Below are 13,520 nucleotides of genomic sequence, written 5' to 3' on the forward strand. Positions count from 1 at the left end.
AACAGGACGTGAGTTGTTTATCCCCACTAGTTCTTGAGTGTGTCAAGTACTGCAACGCTGTAGTGTTTTTCATGCTCAAAAGTTTCCCATGTGTATCAAGAATGGTCCACCACCCAAAGGACCTCCAGCCAGCTTGTGGGAAGCATTGGAGTCAACATGGGCCACCATCATGGAAAGCTTTAGACATCTTGTAGAGTTCGTACCCCAAGGAACTGAGGCTGTTCTGAGGGTAAAAGTGGGTGAAACTCAATATTAGGAAGGTTTTCCTAATGATTTTTACACTCATTGTAGATCAAAAAACTTGGGTGAACTGTTGAAATCATTCAAAAAGAATGATTTATATTAAGAAGCAAAGAACAAAGCAACATTGTTCTTGTTGGGAACAATCTGTTGACTGCATTTGACCTAACAGAACAGCATGCAAACATAAAGTGAATCTAACAGCGTGGAGGAGGAACTGAACTGCTTGATTTACGGGGGCAGGGCTTGGTGTATGGGGTGAGCAGCCGTAAGAGGAGAGTGGGACGAGAGTACACATCTCAAATTTGCAGTTCGTTGTCTTGCTCTGGATGTCATTAGTTTCAATGGGGTCTGTCCGCAACAGAGTGGCATCTCAGTGCCCCCTTGTGTCCGAGGCTCCATAGGAAATAGATGGCGTATACTTTGATTTTTTTCAAACTCTGCTTGGTCTTCAGTCCGAAAATAGAACAGTAAGTTACCAAACCATAGTATGAGGTACTAGAAATTATTACCATTTTAATAATAATGTTGAATAATAGCAACAGTATCTTCAACTTAGCCTAGCTTTTAGCTAGCTAGTGCTAAGGTTGGCTGCTCTGTGTAAGCTAGCTTGACTTGCTAGAAAGTAAGAGATAGTAAAAGAAACAAGTTGAGGAAAAAGCAACTAAAATAAAACATGTTTTATTATCACCTGAAACAGTATGCTTCTCCTTTCTTGAATTAAACTTTTTTTGTGCAAATTTGCAATATCACAAAATAAATGCGATCTCTGATGAGAGACAGGCTCTCCTCCATCTTGTATTACAAACACTACCAGTAGCGGTGAAATACTGAGTGAAAAGGAAATCGGTCCAGTTGTGTACATGCCGAGAGAGACGATAAACGGAGTAATCTATAAAAATGGACGTTACACGCAGTGTCGTTTCAAAATATTACATGCAATACAGTATGGATCTCTATCTCTCGCGATATGAATATTACACATGTGAATATTGCAATTGTTATGTGAATTTGATTAATTGTGTGTGAGCTGTCCAGGAGCTGCTTAGCCTGCCTACCTCCTTCTCCTACACACAGGTGCGCACGCGCACACGCACACGCACACGCACACACACACACACACACACACACACACACACACACACACACACACACACACACACACACACACACACACACACACACACACACACAGCCTATGATTAATAAGTAATTACAACCAGCTCAGCTCCCAGTGGCCACGGGGCCGCTCGCTGTCTGTTCCCTGATGGCTCCCAGATGTGTCCTGTAGGACGGAGGAGAGGTGAGGAGAGCCCATAGAGAGTGGGAGACGTGCCTATCTCTCCAGCCCTACTGCTTAACCCTAATGGGCCACATATTATGACACAATAGGCCTTTACAGGCCTGACATTCACAGCGACAGTCAGTCGTGACCGTACAAGCTGTTTATTTCTGGAACTGAGGGGATCGCCAAATCGCTCTAAATGGAGGTCTCTGTCGAGAGTCGTTTCCCCAAGCCCGGGTTAGCGTTCATGCAGGGTCTTAGCAGTGTGTTGACTATGAGGGTCCTGCCAAGGCTAGACACCCTTTTTAACCGATGGGTGTTCTGTCCCCCAGTAGCTAGGGGATGCAAGCCATTACCATCATGATTTGAAGAGGCCCTATAATGCACAATAATACAGTACATCCACAAAGATATGTTTAATGAATGACAATATACCCATCTCTTTCTCACTCTCCCACCTCTCCCTCTCCCTCTCTCAGGTAGAAGGCTGTGTGTGCTGCTCGTGTCTCTGATGTCAGCCGGGGGTCATGATTCAGACTGGAACAGACCCTGCAGGCCCCACCAAAGTAAGTCCACTAGTCCAGGCAACATCTCTACACTAAACCATGGCCATACTGCATTGGATCAGCTGTACCATGAAAATATTGCTTTTCATTTTTAGTAGAGAGTACTTGCCGAACCATATTGGACATATCCTGTGACTGAATCTGAGTCTCTTCCATTCATTTCGATACTGTGAATGGAGGATATACACAAGTGTATCAAAGCAGAGAAGTAGAGTGTGTAAGCAGTACCTACACTGTGTGTGTGTGTGTGTATGCATGTACAGTATGTGTGTGAGTGAGTAACTTCATGGCCTCTTCTGGGAATAATTGACCTGGACTGCTTTTCCAATCCTCCTCCTCTCTCTCCATACCAGTGGATTAGAGTGGGCCAACTGTCTCCACCAGTGTTATGTCTGCTTCTGGTAAAGCCGTGACAGTGTACTGTGTGACTGCTGGGCGTTAATTTTACTGCTACGTGGTAGCTGGCTGCAGAGACACTTTTTTATCTCCTTAAATTCCTCTTCTCTCCTCAATAATACAGAGGACTGCCAGATGGGGGTCCCCCAAGGATCTTTTTCACAGGATAGGGTTTCATATCAGCCTAGAGAGTACTGCTCCAAAAGGAAATAGTGCAGAATTATAGCTTTTCATGGTCCAGTATTAGACAATGAAGCCTGAGGTTAACATTTCTTTTGTGGTAAAGTCTGCAGGTGTGGGCTCCCTATTACCCTTGCACCTGTGTGTAACGCTATTGTGACATTATTGTAGAGGTATTTCAACACCTTTTGCCGTTTTAGATTAGATCTGTGAATGCATTGCGTTGAGTCAATATTATGCTATCCATAGAGGGTGTTGCAGTGGATGACAAGGAGATGTCTTTAGGGGAAGCAATAGGGCCATTGTGGATTGCGCCAGTGTGATTATGAGGGTGGTCCCGAGGGTGGAGTACTTATTCATTGTCATAAAGGTCTAGAGCAGAATTTCATCTGTTTGGTTTGGCTGCAGGCCCGGGACCGTTGAGTCTGCAGATTGCAGTCTACGACGTTGTCTACATGTACTGTACCTCACTCATACACTCTTAACAAGTCTGTCATGCATGACCTAGCATTTGGTCATAACAAGTAACAACTTAATGACATGAAGACATGAATAAGTATAAGTTAAGTGTGATTTGATGTCCTCCATAGGTCTGTGCCTCATTATGGTGCTGAATGACAGTACACTGAAATAAATGAAGGTTATTCAATTGTTGTTCCTTATCTCTTAAGGTTCCTTGAAGAATTCATGCCCAATAATGTATCTTTGAATTAAATGTGGGCTTCGTGACGTGGCATCTACGCTTCTTCAGAATTCTAAAAGTTTATTGAAATGTATGGAAACCTGCAGATGTCTCCATTTCAGTGTAACATTTCTATTGCTGCGCCAGCCAGGACACCAGGTATGCAGTGAAATCAGAAAGTATTCATACCCCTTGACTTATTCCACATTTTGTTGTGTTACAGCAATGCCATGGATTAAATCAATATTATTTTTCTCACCCATTGACCCAAAATACCCCATAATGACAAAGTGAAAACATGTAAAAAAACTTTTTTTTGCTAATTTCTTGAAAATAAAATACAGAAATATCTAATTTACTTAAGTCTTCACAGCCCTGAGTCAATACTTTGTTAAGAACCTTTGGTAACGATTAGAGCTGTGAGTCTTTCTGGGTAAGTCTCTACGAGCTTTCCACATCTGGATTGTGCAACGTTTGCCCATAATTATTTTCAAAATAATTCAAGCTCTGTCAAATTTGTTGTTGATAATTGTTACACAACCATTATCAGGTCTTACTATAGATTTTCAAGTAGATTTAAGTCAAAACTGTAACTCGTTTACTCAGGAACATTCATTGTCTTCTTGGTAAGCATCTCCAGTGTAGATTTGGCTTTGTGTTTTAGGTTATTGTCCTGCTGAATGGTGATTCATTTCTCAGTGTCTGGTAAAAAGCAGATTGAACCAAGTTTTCCTCTAGGATTTTGCCTGTGCTTAGCTCCATTCCGTTTCTTTATTATCCTGAAAAACTCCCCAGTCCTTAACGATTACAAGCATACTGTACCTATAACATGATGTACATGAATCAAATCATTAAATCAAATTTATTTACAGTGCCTTGCGAATGTATTCGGCCCCCTTGAACTTTGCGACCTTTTGCCACATTTCAGGCTTCAAACATAAAGATAAAACTGTATTTTTTTGTGAAGAATCAACAACAAGTGGGACACAATCATGAAGTGGAACGACATTTATTGGATATTTCAAACTTTTTTAACAAATCAAAAACTGAAAAATTGGGCGTGCAAAATTATACATCACTGATGCACTTGCTCACCGAATCAGCGTATGCATCAATGTTGTTGTTCGACGCTATGCGGAACATATCCTAGTCCACGTGATTGAAGCAATCTTGAAGTGTTGAATCCGATTGGTCGGACCAGCGTTGAACAGACCTGAGCACGAGTGCTTCCTGTTTTAGTTTCTGTCTATAGGCTGGGAGCAACAAAATGGAGCCGTGGTCAGCTTTTCCGAAAGGAGGGCGGGGGAGGGCCTCGCGGAAGTTAGAATAACAATGATCCAAGGTTTTGCCAGCCAGGGTCGCGCAATCGTTATGCTGATAAAATGTAGGGAGCCTTGTTTTCAGATTAGCCTTGTTACAATCCCCAGCTACAATAAATACAGCCTCAGGATATGTAGTTTCCAGTTTACATAGAGTCAAATGAAGTTCGTTCAGGGCCATCGATGTGTCTGCTTGGGGGGGAGTATACATGAGTGTGACTATGATCGAAGAGAATTCCTTTGGTAGGTAATGCGGTCAGCATTTGATTGTGAGGATTTCTAAGTCAGGTGAACAAAACGACTTGAGTTCCTGTATGTTGTTATGATCACACCACGTCTCGTTAATCATAAGGCATACACCCCCGGCCTTCTTCTTTCCAGAGAGATGCTTGTTTCTGTCGGCGCGATGCGTGAAGAAACCAGGTGGCTGTACCGACTCCGATAGCGTGTCTCGAGTGAGCCATTTCCGTGAAACAAAGAACGTTACAGTCTCTGATGTCTGTCTGGAAGGCAACCCTTGCTCAGATTTCGTCTACCTTGTTGTCAAGAGACTGGACATTGGCGAGAAGTATGCTCGCGAGCGGTGTGCGATGTGCCCTTCTATGGAGCCTGACCAGAAGACCGCTCCGTCTGCCCCTTCTGCGGCGCCGTTGTTTTATGTCGCCGGCTGGGATCCGATCGATTGTCCTGGGTGGTGGACCAAACAGAGGATCCGCTTCGATCTATTGTCCTGGGTGGTGGACCAAACAGAGGATCCGCTTCGATCTATTGTCCTGGGTGGTGGACCAAACAGAGGATCCGCTTCGATCTATTGTCCTGGGTGGTGGACCAAACAGAGGATCCGCTTCGATCTATTGTCCTGGGTGGTGGACCAAACAGAGGATCCACTTCGATCTATTGTCCTGGGTGGTGGACCAAACAGAGGATCCGCTTCGATCTATTGTCCTGGGTGGTGGACCAAACAGAGGATCCGCTTCGATCTATTGTCCTGGGTGGTGGACCAAACAGAGGATCCGCTTCGATCTATTGTCCTGGGTGGTGGACCAAACAGAGGATCCGCTTCGGGAAAGTCTTTCCTGGTTGTAATGTTGGTGAGTTGACGTTGCTCTAATATCCAATAGTTCCTTCCGACTGTTTGTAATAAAATCTAAGATTTCCTGCGGTAACAATGTAAGAAATAACACATAAAAAACAAAATACTGCATAGTTGCCTAGGAACGCGAAGCGAGGCGGCCATCTCTGTCAATTAGTAACTGCAATGTTGTTGATTAATCCTCAGTTTTCTCCTATCACAACCATTAAACTCTGTAACTGGTTTAAAGTCAACATTGGCCGCATGGTGAAATCCATGAGCGGTTTCCTTCCTGTCCTGCAACTGAGTTAGGAAGGACGCCATCCAAAGTGTAATTAATAACTTTACCATGCTCAAAGGGGTATTCAATGTCTGCTTTTTTATTTTTACCCATCTACCAATAGGTGCCCTTCTTTGTGAGGCATTGCAAAACCTCCTGGTCTTTTTGGTTGAATGTGTTTGAAATGCACTGCTCGACTGAGGGATCTTACAGATTATGTCATGGTTCCACCTGTCACCAGAGGGCGGCAGAGACCGTCCTAGAGACATTAACGACACTCAGGTGTGTCCAATTTACTCATTATGATTTCCCTGTTAAAAAAGGTGTGTTTTCTGTTGTCCTTTGCAGAAGCTTGAATTATTTACTGTGTGGTGGCTGGCTGGCTGGCTGGCTGGCTGGCTGGCTGGCTGGCTGGCTGGCTGGCTGGCTGGCTGGCTGGCTGGCTGGCTGGCTGGCTGGCTGGCTGGCTGGCTGGCTGGCTGGCTGGCTGGCTGGCTGGCTGACATTTAGTGTTTATGACATTTTTCAAAAGTGTACTGTGATCCTGCGGCTACTGTATCTCAGTAAATTATTATGTTTATCGTTAACCACTGATTCCTCGTCTGGTCTCATCTCTGCACCTGGGTCCAACCTTACATATCACAGATAATTGTATGTGTGGGGTACAGAGATGAGGTAGTCATTCAAAAATCATGTTAAACACTATTATTGCACACAGAGTGAATACATTATTTATTATATTAACTTATTATGTGACTTGTTAAGCAAATGTTTACTCCTGAACTTATTCATGCTTGTCATAACAAAGGTGCTGAATACTTATTGACTCAAGCCAGCTTTGATTTTTTAATTAATTTGAACATTTCAAAAAACATTATTCCACTTTGACATTATGGGGTATTGTGTGTAGGCCAGTGACAACAAAAATAAATTTTATCAATTTTAAATTCAGGCTGTGTAACAACAAAATGGGGCAAAAGTTAAGGTGTGAAAATTTTCTGAAGGCACTTTCTAAAGTTTGGACACACCAACTCATTCCAGGGTTTTTCTTTTAATATTTTCTGCATTGTAGAATAATAGTGAAGACATAACAATGAAATAACACATATGGAATCACGTACAGTAGTAGCTAAAAAAGTGTTAAACAAATCCAAATATGAGATTCTTCAAAGTAGCCACCCATTGCCTTGACAGCTTTGCACACTGTTGGCATTCTCTCAACCAGCTTCATGAGGTAGTCACCTGGAATGCATTTAAATTAACAGGAGTGCCTTGTTAAAAGTTAGTTTGTGGAATTTCTTTCCTCATGCATTTGAGCCAATCAGTTGTGTTGTGACAAGGTAGGGTTGGTATACAGAAGATGGTCCTATTTAGTAAAAGACCAAGTCCATATTATGGCAAAAACAGCACAAATAAGCAAAGAGAAATGACATTCCATTACTTTAAGACATGAAGGTTAGTCAATCTGGAAAATTTCAAGAACTTTGAAAGTTTCTTCATGTGCAGTCGCTAAAACCATCAAGCGCTATGATGAAACTGTCTCATGAGGACTGCCAAAGGAAAGGAAGACCCAGTGTTACCTCTGCAGAGGATAAGTTAGTTACCGTTTCAGAAATTGCAGCCCAAATCAATGCTTCACAGAGTTCAAGTAACAGACACATCTCAATATCAACTGTTCAGAGGAGACTGTGCTAATCAGGCCTCAGTGAATCATGGTTGAATTGCTGCAAAGAAACCACTACTAAAGGACATCAAGAAGAAGACACTTGCTTGGGCCAAGAAACATGAGCAATGGACATTAGACCGGTGGAAATCTGTCCTTTGGTCAGCCTGTCCAACCGCCGTGTCTTTGTAAGATGCAGAGTAGGTGAACAGATGATCTCCGCATGTGTGATTCCCACCGTGAAGCATGGAGGAGGAGGTGTGGGGGTGCTTCAATTCAATTCACACTTAACCAGCATGGCTACCACAGTATTCTGCAGTGATACGCCATCCCATCTGGTTTGCGCTTAGTGGGACTATCATTTGTTTTTCAACAGGACCTAACACACCTCAAGGCTTTGTAAGGGCTATTTTACCATGAAGGAGAGTACTGCATCAGATGACCTGGCCTCCACAATCACCCGACCTCAAGCTAATTGAGATGGTTTGGGATGAGTTGAACTGCAGAGTAAAGGAAAAGCAGTCAACAAGTGCTCAGCGTATGTGGGAACTCCTTCAAGACTGATGGAAAAGCATTCCAGGTGAAGCTGGTTGAGAGAATGCCAAGAGCGTGCAAAGTGGCTACTTTGAAAAATCTAAAATATACTTTTTTGGTTGCTACATTATTCCATATGTGTTATTTCATAGTTTTGATGTCTTAACTATTATTCTACAATGTAGAAAATAGTAAAAAATAAAGAAAAACCCTTGAGTGAGTATGTGTCCAAACTTTTGACTAGTACTGTATGTATTGATTGCATTTTGATACTGCTACAGTGTTATTTGGGTTGTTAATTGGATTAGTCCCTCCGTCATTGATTTCTTGCCTCTGTGTTGATTCAATTTGATATCTTAAGTCTTCTCAACCCTGGCAGTCATTCTGAATTAAGGTTGTGAGTGAATACAATTTCTAATTGTTGGGTATCCCCACTCTTGTTGAAATCCAATAGGAATTACACATGACTTTGCAAGCCAGCATAATGTGACTTGCAGGCCTGATGTGCCCTGTAAACTATGCGTTTCAGGCCACTGTATTAGGTTCAATTTCGAGAACTTCTGGAGCAGATGGAGTTAAGGAAGAGAAAGCAGCGAAATCAAGCGATGGCGTTTTCCTCCTTTTATGGAGATGAGATCTGTCGGACATTTCCACCTGACCTAATTAAAGTGCCCCTGGCCCAGCTGAGTAAGTGGCCATGAATTAAAGGATTATTCCACCAACTCCATGGGCTTTTTCTACAAGGTTGATCCTGTGTTTTGCGGGTACTCAGACACTCCGACAAAGAGGAGCGGGCCAGAAGCCACACCAGCCGTTCCAAGAAATCTGGCATTCAGGAATTGTATTTGTGCGGAGATCTGACCATAGCCCCTTTCTCTTTCTCTCTCTCTCTTTTTTTCTGTATTTGGATTTTTCGGGCGTGTGTGTTTTTTAAGTCTGAGGAGGGGGAGTATAGGGTAGAAGCAAACTTGTGGTCTGGTCACGTTCGTTTAAATTCTGTGCAGGCCAGGCATGTGGAGCAAAGCTGGGTAGATATTTCAGTCATTTGTTACCCGGCAGCCTCGGCGCGGGGCCGGAGTGGTTGCCAAGTTGTGACCGAGGCGCTGACACACGCACTCACATGTGTGCACAGCCCCGGCTGCAAGCAGCAAGGCAGCCAGGCCAGATGTGCTGCTCAGCTTGGCAGCTGGAGACAGAGAGAGAAACAGACAGGGCTTCGCAGCGCACAGAGGTAACTGATCCCACACTCCTCCTCTCTTAGATTCTGTTTTTTATCTCTTCTCTGCTCTCTCAACTAATCTCCCCTGTTTACTTTGTTGTTCCCACTCTTTCATTATTTCCTCTCTCATGTCTTTTCCTTCTTCTTCTCTCATGTCTTGTCCTGTTCCTCATGTCCTCTTCCCAGTTGCTTCCCAGTTTCTCCTCTCTGATCTCTCTTCTTATTCTTCTCTCATCTTTTGTCTGTTTCTCTCACTCTTTTGCTTCTCCATTATCACATTTTGTGGATATCTTTCATTGATGTCAATGGGAGAGTTGTGAGCCTCAAGTTAGGATTATCAATTTATTACATAGTCCTGTCCAATCACAGTGGAATAACTAGACCATAAACTACAATCCTATACGTTAACAACTAGATGTAGCTATTCCATCCTCCATACAATAGTATTCCCAGTCATTTTCTACCTAATTGGCAGCACAAACTTCTGGTTTCATGGATGCGAAGAGCATAATTAAACCTCAGAGTCTCTCTAGGGTCAGTGTGCAGGCTCTGGGTTCAGGCTCAGGCACAGGCACAAGCACAGGCTGGGCCAGTCTGTTAGAACCAGAAGCAACAAGAACAGCAGCAGTCAGGAATTATTGTTTATTTCCACAATCAGGATGACTGATGCTGTCCCACTTAGGGTTACAAGTGCTCAGCACACTGTGTGTAGTGTCTCAGGGCCACACCGGCCCCAATCAGCTAAAAACCATTAAGTGCTTCATTCCTGGCATGGCGCGATAGACCAAGGCAGAGGCCCTGTCTGGAAGCCAGCCTGCAGCAGGTTGCACTCAAAGGCACCACTTGTTGCAGCACGCCAAATTACTATTGGAGTGTCTGGTAGTGTCCCGGCAGACAGCTAGAGGGATAGACTGGACTGGAGGTTCTGGGAAATCCCACTGGTTGGGTTTGGTTGGGGTTGGGATGAAGGGCTTTTTGTTGTGGCCGATACACTATGTTGCTGCTTGTCTTCTAGCACGGATTGTTTGTTTGAGGGCTCACCACCCTATGTTGGAGATTTTTACAGTGTGATCTTCAATGTCAAATCATTCCCTCAATACTTATGTCTTGGTTACATTTACTGGTCAGGTATGGTCTATATTGGGTTTATAAAGGTGTTATAAGTCAATAATAAACATGTATAGTCTTTAGGAATTGTATTTCTTAAAATAATAAATCACAATTATAAAGAAATAATGTCTGACATGCACTCAAATGTATTGAACCTTTTGGTATTGGTGACTTGATTGTCTGTTTGCACATTTGGCTTAAGCGTAGGTTGCCACCGAATATAAAAGTATCTATGGATACATGACAATGTATCATACCATATTTATAATATGCTTCATAACCTGCTCAGCGCAATACAGGACTAAATCTGTTGTTTATTGTTGACTTGGTCCTGGCTGAGTATGTAGTATAAATTGGCACAGTGACGCGAGAAGGCAGGAATCCTGTCCCTCTCCCCTCCTGGCCATGGACATTCTTTCTGGCGGTGATTTCCTGCTCTGTGGCTTGACCCCGAAAGTCTTGTGGCGTGACTCATGGAGGGCTAGCGTGCCAGTGGTCTGGGTGTGGCCAAATGAAATCTATCACAGCATGGCAGGCAGTCTGCCTGGGTCTCTGCCCTTGTGATAACACAGGTAGACTTATAGGTATCTACTCCAGACTGGCCAGTAGAGAAGAATGTTTCCCTTTCAAGAATCTACACTACAAAAGTATGTGGACACCCCTTCAAATTAGTGGATTTCGCTATTTCAGCCACACCCGGTGAATAAAATCAAGCACAGTGCCATGCAATCTCCGTAGACAGACATTGGCAGTAGATTGACCCGTATTGAAGAGCTCAGTGACTTTCCACGTGGCACCATCATAAAATGCCACCTTTCCAACAAGTCAGTTCATCAAATTTCTGTCTTGCTAGAGCTGCCCCGGTCAACTGTAAGTGCTGTTATTGTAAAGTGGAAATGTCTAGGAGCAACAACGGCTTAGCTGCAAAGTGGTAGGCCACACATACTCACAGAATGGGACCCCTCGAGTGCTGAAGCATGTAGAGCATTAAAAAAAATGTGCTTTAGTATTTTAGTATTAATTAGAATCCCCAATTAGCTGCTGCCAAGGCAGCGGCTACTCTTCCTGGGGTCAAAACAGGAAACAACACAACAAATCAAATAAATAATATACATACATAGCACTACATTTACATTACAATTTAGCCATTCAGCAGGTGCTCCCATCCAGAGCAACCCACAGCTAATGCATTCCTCTTTGCGAGACAACCACATAATATCACAGTCGTATCCAACCACATTTCACATACATAATGCAATACATAATACAATGCAAAATACAATAGAAAATGTGCTGTAAGATGTTCTTTTATCAGTTTTTGAAACTCTGGTTTTAATGCTAGCTTTAGTTACCTGGGGTGGCAGAGTTCCATTTAGTCATGGCTCTATTTAATACTTTGCTCAGGAAAGTGATATCACAACTTAAACCTTCTACCTGCCTTCTCCATCATATCCCCACCACCTTCTTCCTAACAGTTTTTAATTGCATATCTGAAGAAGTGCAAGCTGCACTAAAACTGCTATGGTGAAACAGGGAAAATAAATCCATAGTGCCTTTGCGTGTTGGACTAGGGCACATATCATCAAACTTGTCATCAGGTCTTCCTTGACTCATACCCAGCCGAATTGGTTGGATATCTTATCTCTGAAATATGCCACAAACTCATCACATTTAGATGCGGAGGAAAGCTCACATAGGTTTGAGGGGGTAGGATTTATCAGGCCATCAATGGTCAAGAAGAGCACTCTCTCATTATTCTGATTAGTAGTGATCAAGTTAGAAAAATGAGCCCGCCTGGCATTTCTAATTGTCTTGTTATATATGCCAAGATGCTCTCTCAGAATATCACAATGGACCTGGAACTTTGACTTTCTACACTTCCACTCTGCCTTTCTGCAATTTCTTTTTAATTGATTAGTTTCCTCACTCATCCTCCATTTGGATGTGGCCTTTTACAACTTTACTGGAGCTATTGGCATCAATGGTTGACCGTAATTTGCTATTAAAGTTATCAAATAAATCAATACAAGAGGAAGGCAGAATAGGTGGTGGAGTATTGTTCATACACTCAATGAAATCTGTAGCAACTACCGAGGTAAGATAGCATTTCTTAATAATGCAGTATTACCCTGTGCTATGGGTAGCAAGGTAGTAAAAAATAGACAGTGGTGATCAGAAAAAGCTACACCAACAATAAAGGATATGTCACTAGAAAATCCCTTGGTAATAACCAGGTCCAGAGAATGGCCGTGGTTATGGGTGGGCCCAGTAACGTGTTGGATAGAGTCTATAGAGCTCAAAAGATTCATAAATTCAATGGCCTTGGAGTCAGTCTCTTTGTCAACATGAATATTAAAATCGCCCAACACAATGATTTTATCATAGTTCTCAAGGACAATAGACAATAGTTAACATAAATCAGTAAAATAAAGTGGGGCAGTGCTTTGGTGGCCTACACAGGGTTATGGCCAGCACTGGTGCCTGACATTTAAACAGTATAGCATGATGCTCAAAAGACCCAAAGTCGCCAAACGAAATCTCCTTACAGTTGAGAGCATTAGTAAAAATGCTCTCAGTTAGTATGAAAAGCTGTTGTCCGGGGGGAGGCTTCAATAAGAGTGGCACTACAGTCTGATGACAGCCATGTTTCAGTGAGAAACATGCAATCAACTTTGCGCTCAGTAATGAGGTCTTTCATGAGAACAGTTTTACTAGTGATTGCGCTAACATTTAAAAGCGGCATATTCAATGAGTGTGGCCACACTTCCCCTGGGGCATCTGCCTCGAGGTAACCAATGGAATAACAACCAAATTATTAATGTTACAACCATGTTTTCATGTCTCCAATCTAACAGAATGGTAGGAGATGATAGTTTGTATAAACTCACTAGAGGTCGGAGTTAAAGGAACATAAATTAGGTTACTCACAATAACCATAGTGCCATTTCTACAGGAGTTGATATGCCTTCCAAGT

The 13,520-nt window shown here is 42.8% G+C and overlaps 1 protein-coding gene across 3 annotated transcripts in view; it reads left to right on the forward strand.

The window, feature by feature from the left end:
- The window catches only part of LOC112228499 (transcriptional regulator Erg), a 69,126-nt gene that overhangs the window by 16,768 nt on the left and 38,838 nt on the right, over positions 1 to 13,520 (forward strand). For all 3 annotated transcript variants that reach the window (XM_024393867.2, XM_024393869.2, XM_024393870.2), the window contains exon 2: positions 2,005 to 2,091. In XM_024393867.2, coding sequence (XP_024249635.1) covers positions 2,053 to 2,091 — 39 coding nt within the window. In that variant the 5' untranslated portion in view covers positions 2,005 to 2,052. The remainder of the gene's footprint in view (positions 1 to 2,004; positions 2,092 to 13,520) is intronic.

Source organism: Oncorhynchus tshawytscha, linkage group LG30 (genome assembly GCF_018296145.1).
Source record: "Oncorhynchus tshawytscha isolate Ot180627B linkage group LG30, Otsh_v2.0, whole genome shotgun sequence".
Taxonomy (NCBI): Eukaryota; Metazoa; Chordata; class Actinopteri; order Salmoniformes; family Salmonidae; genus Oncorhynchus; species Oncorhynchus tshawytscha.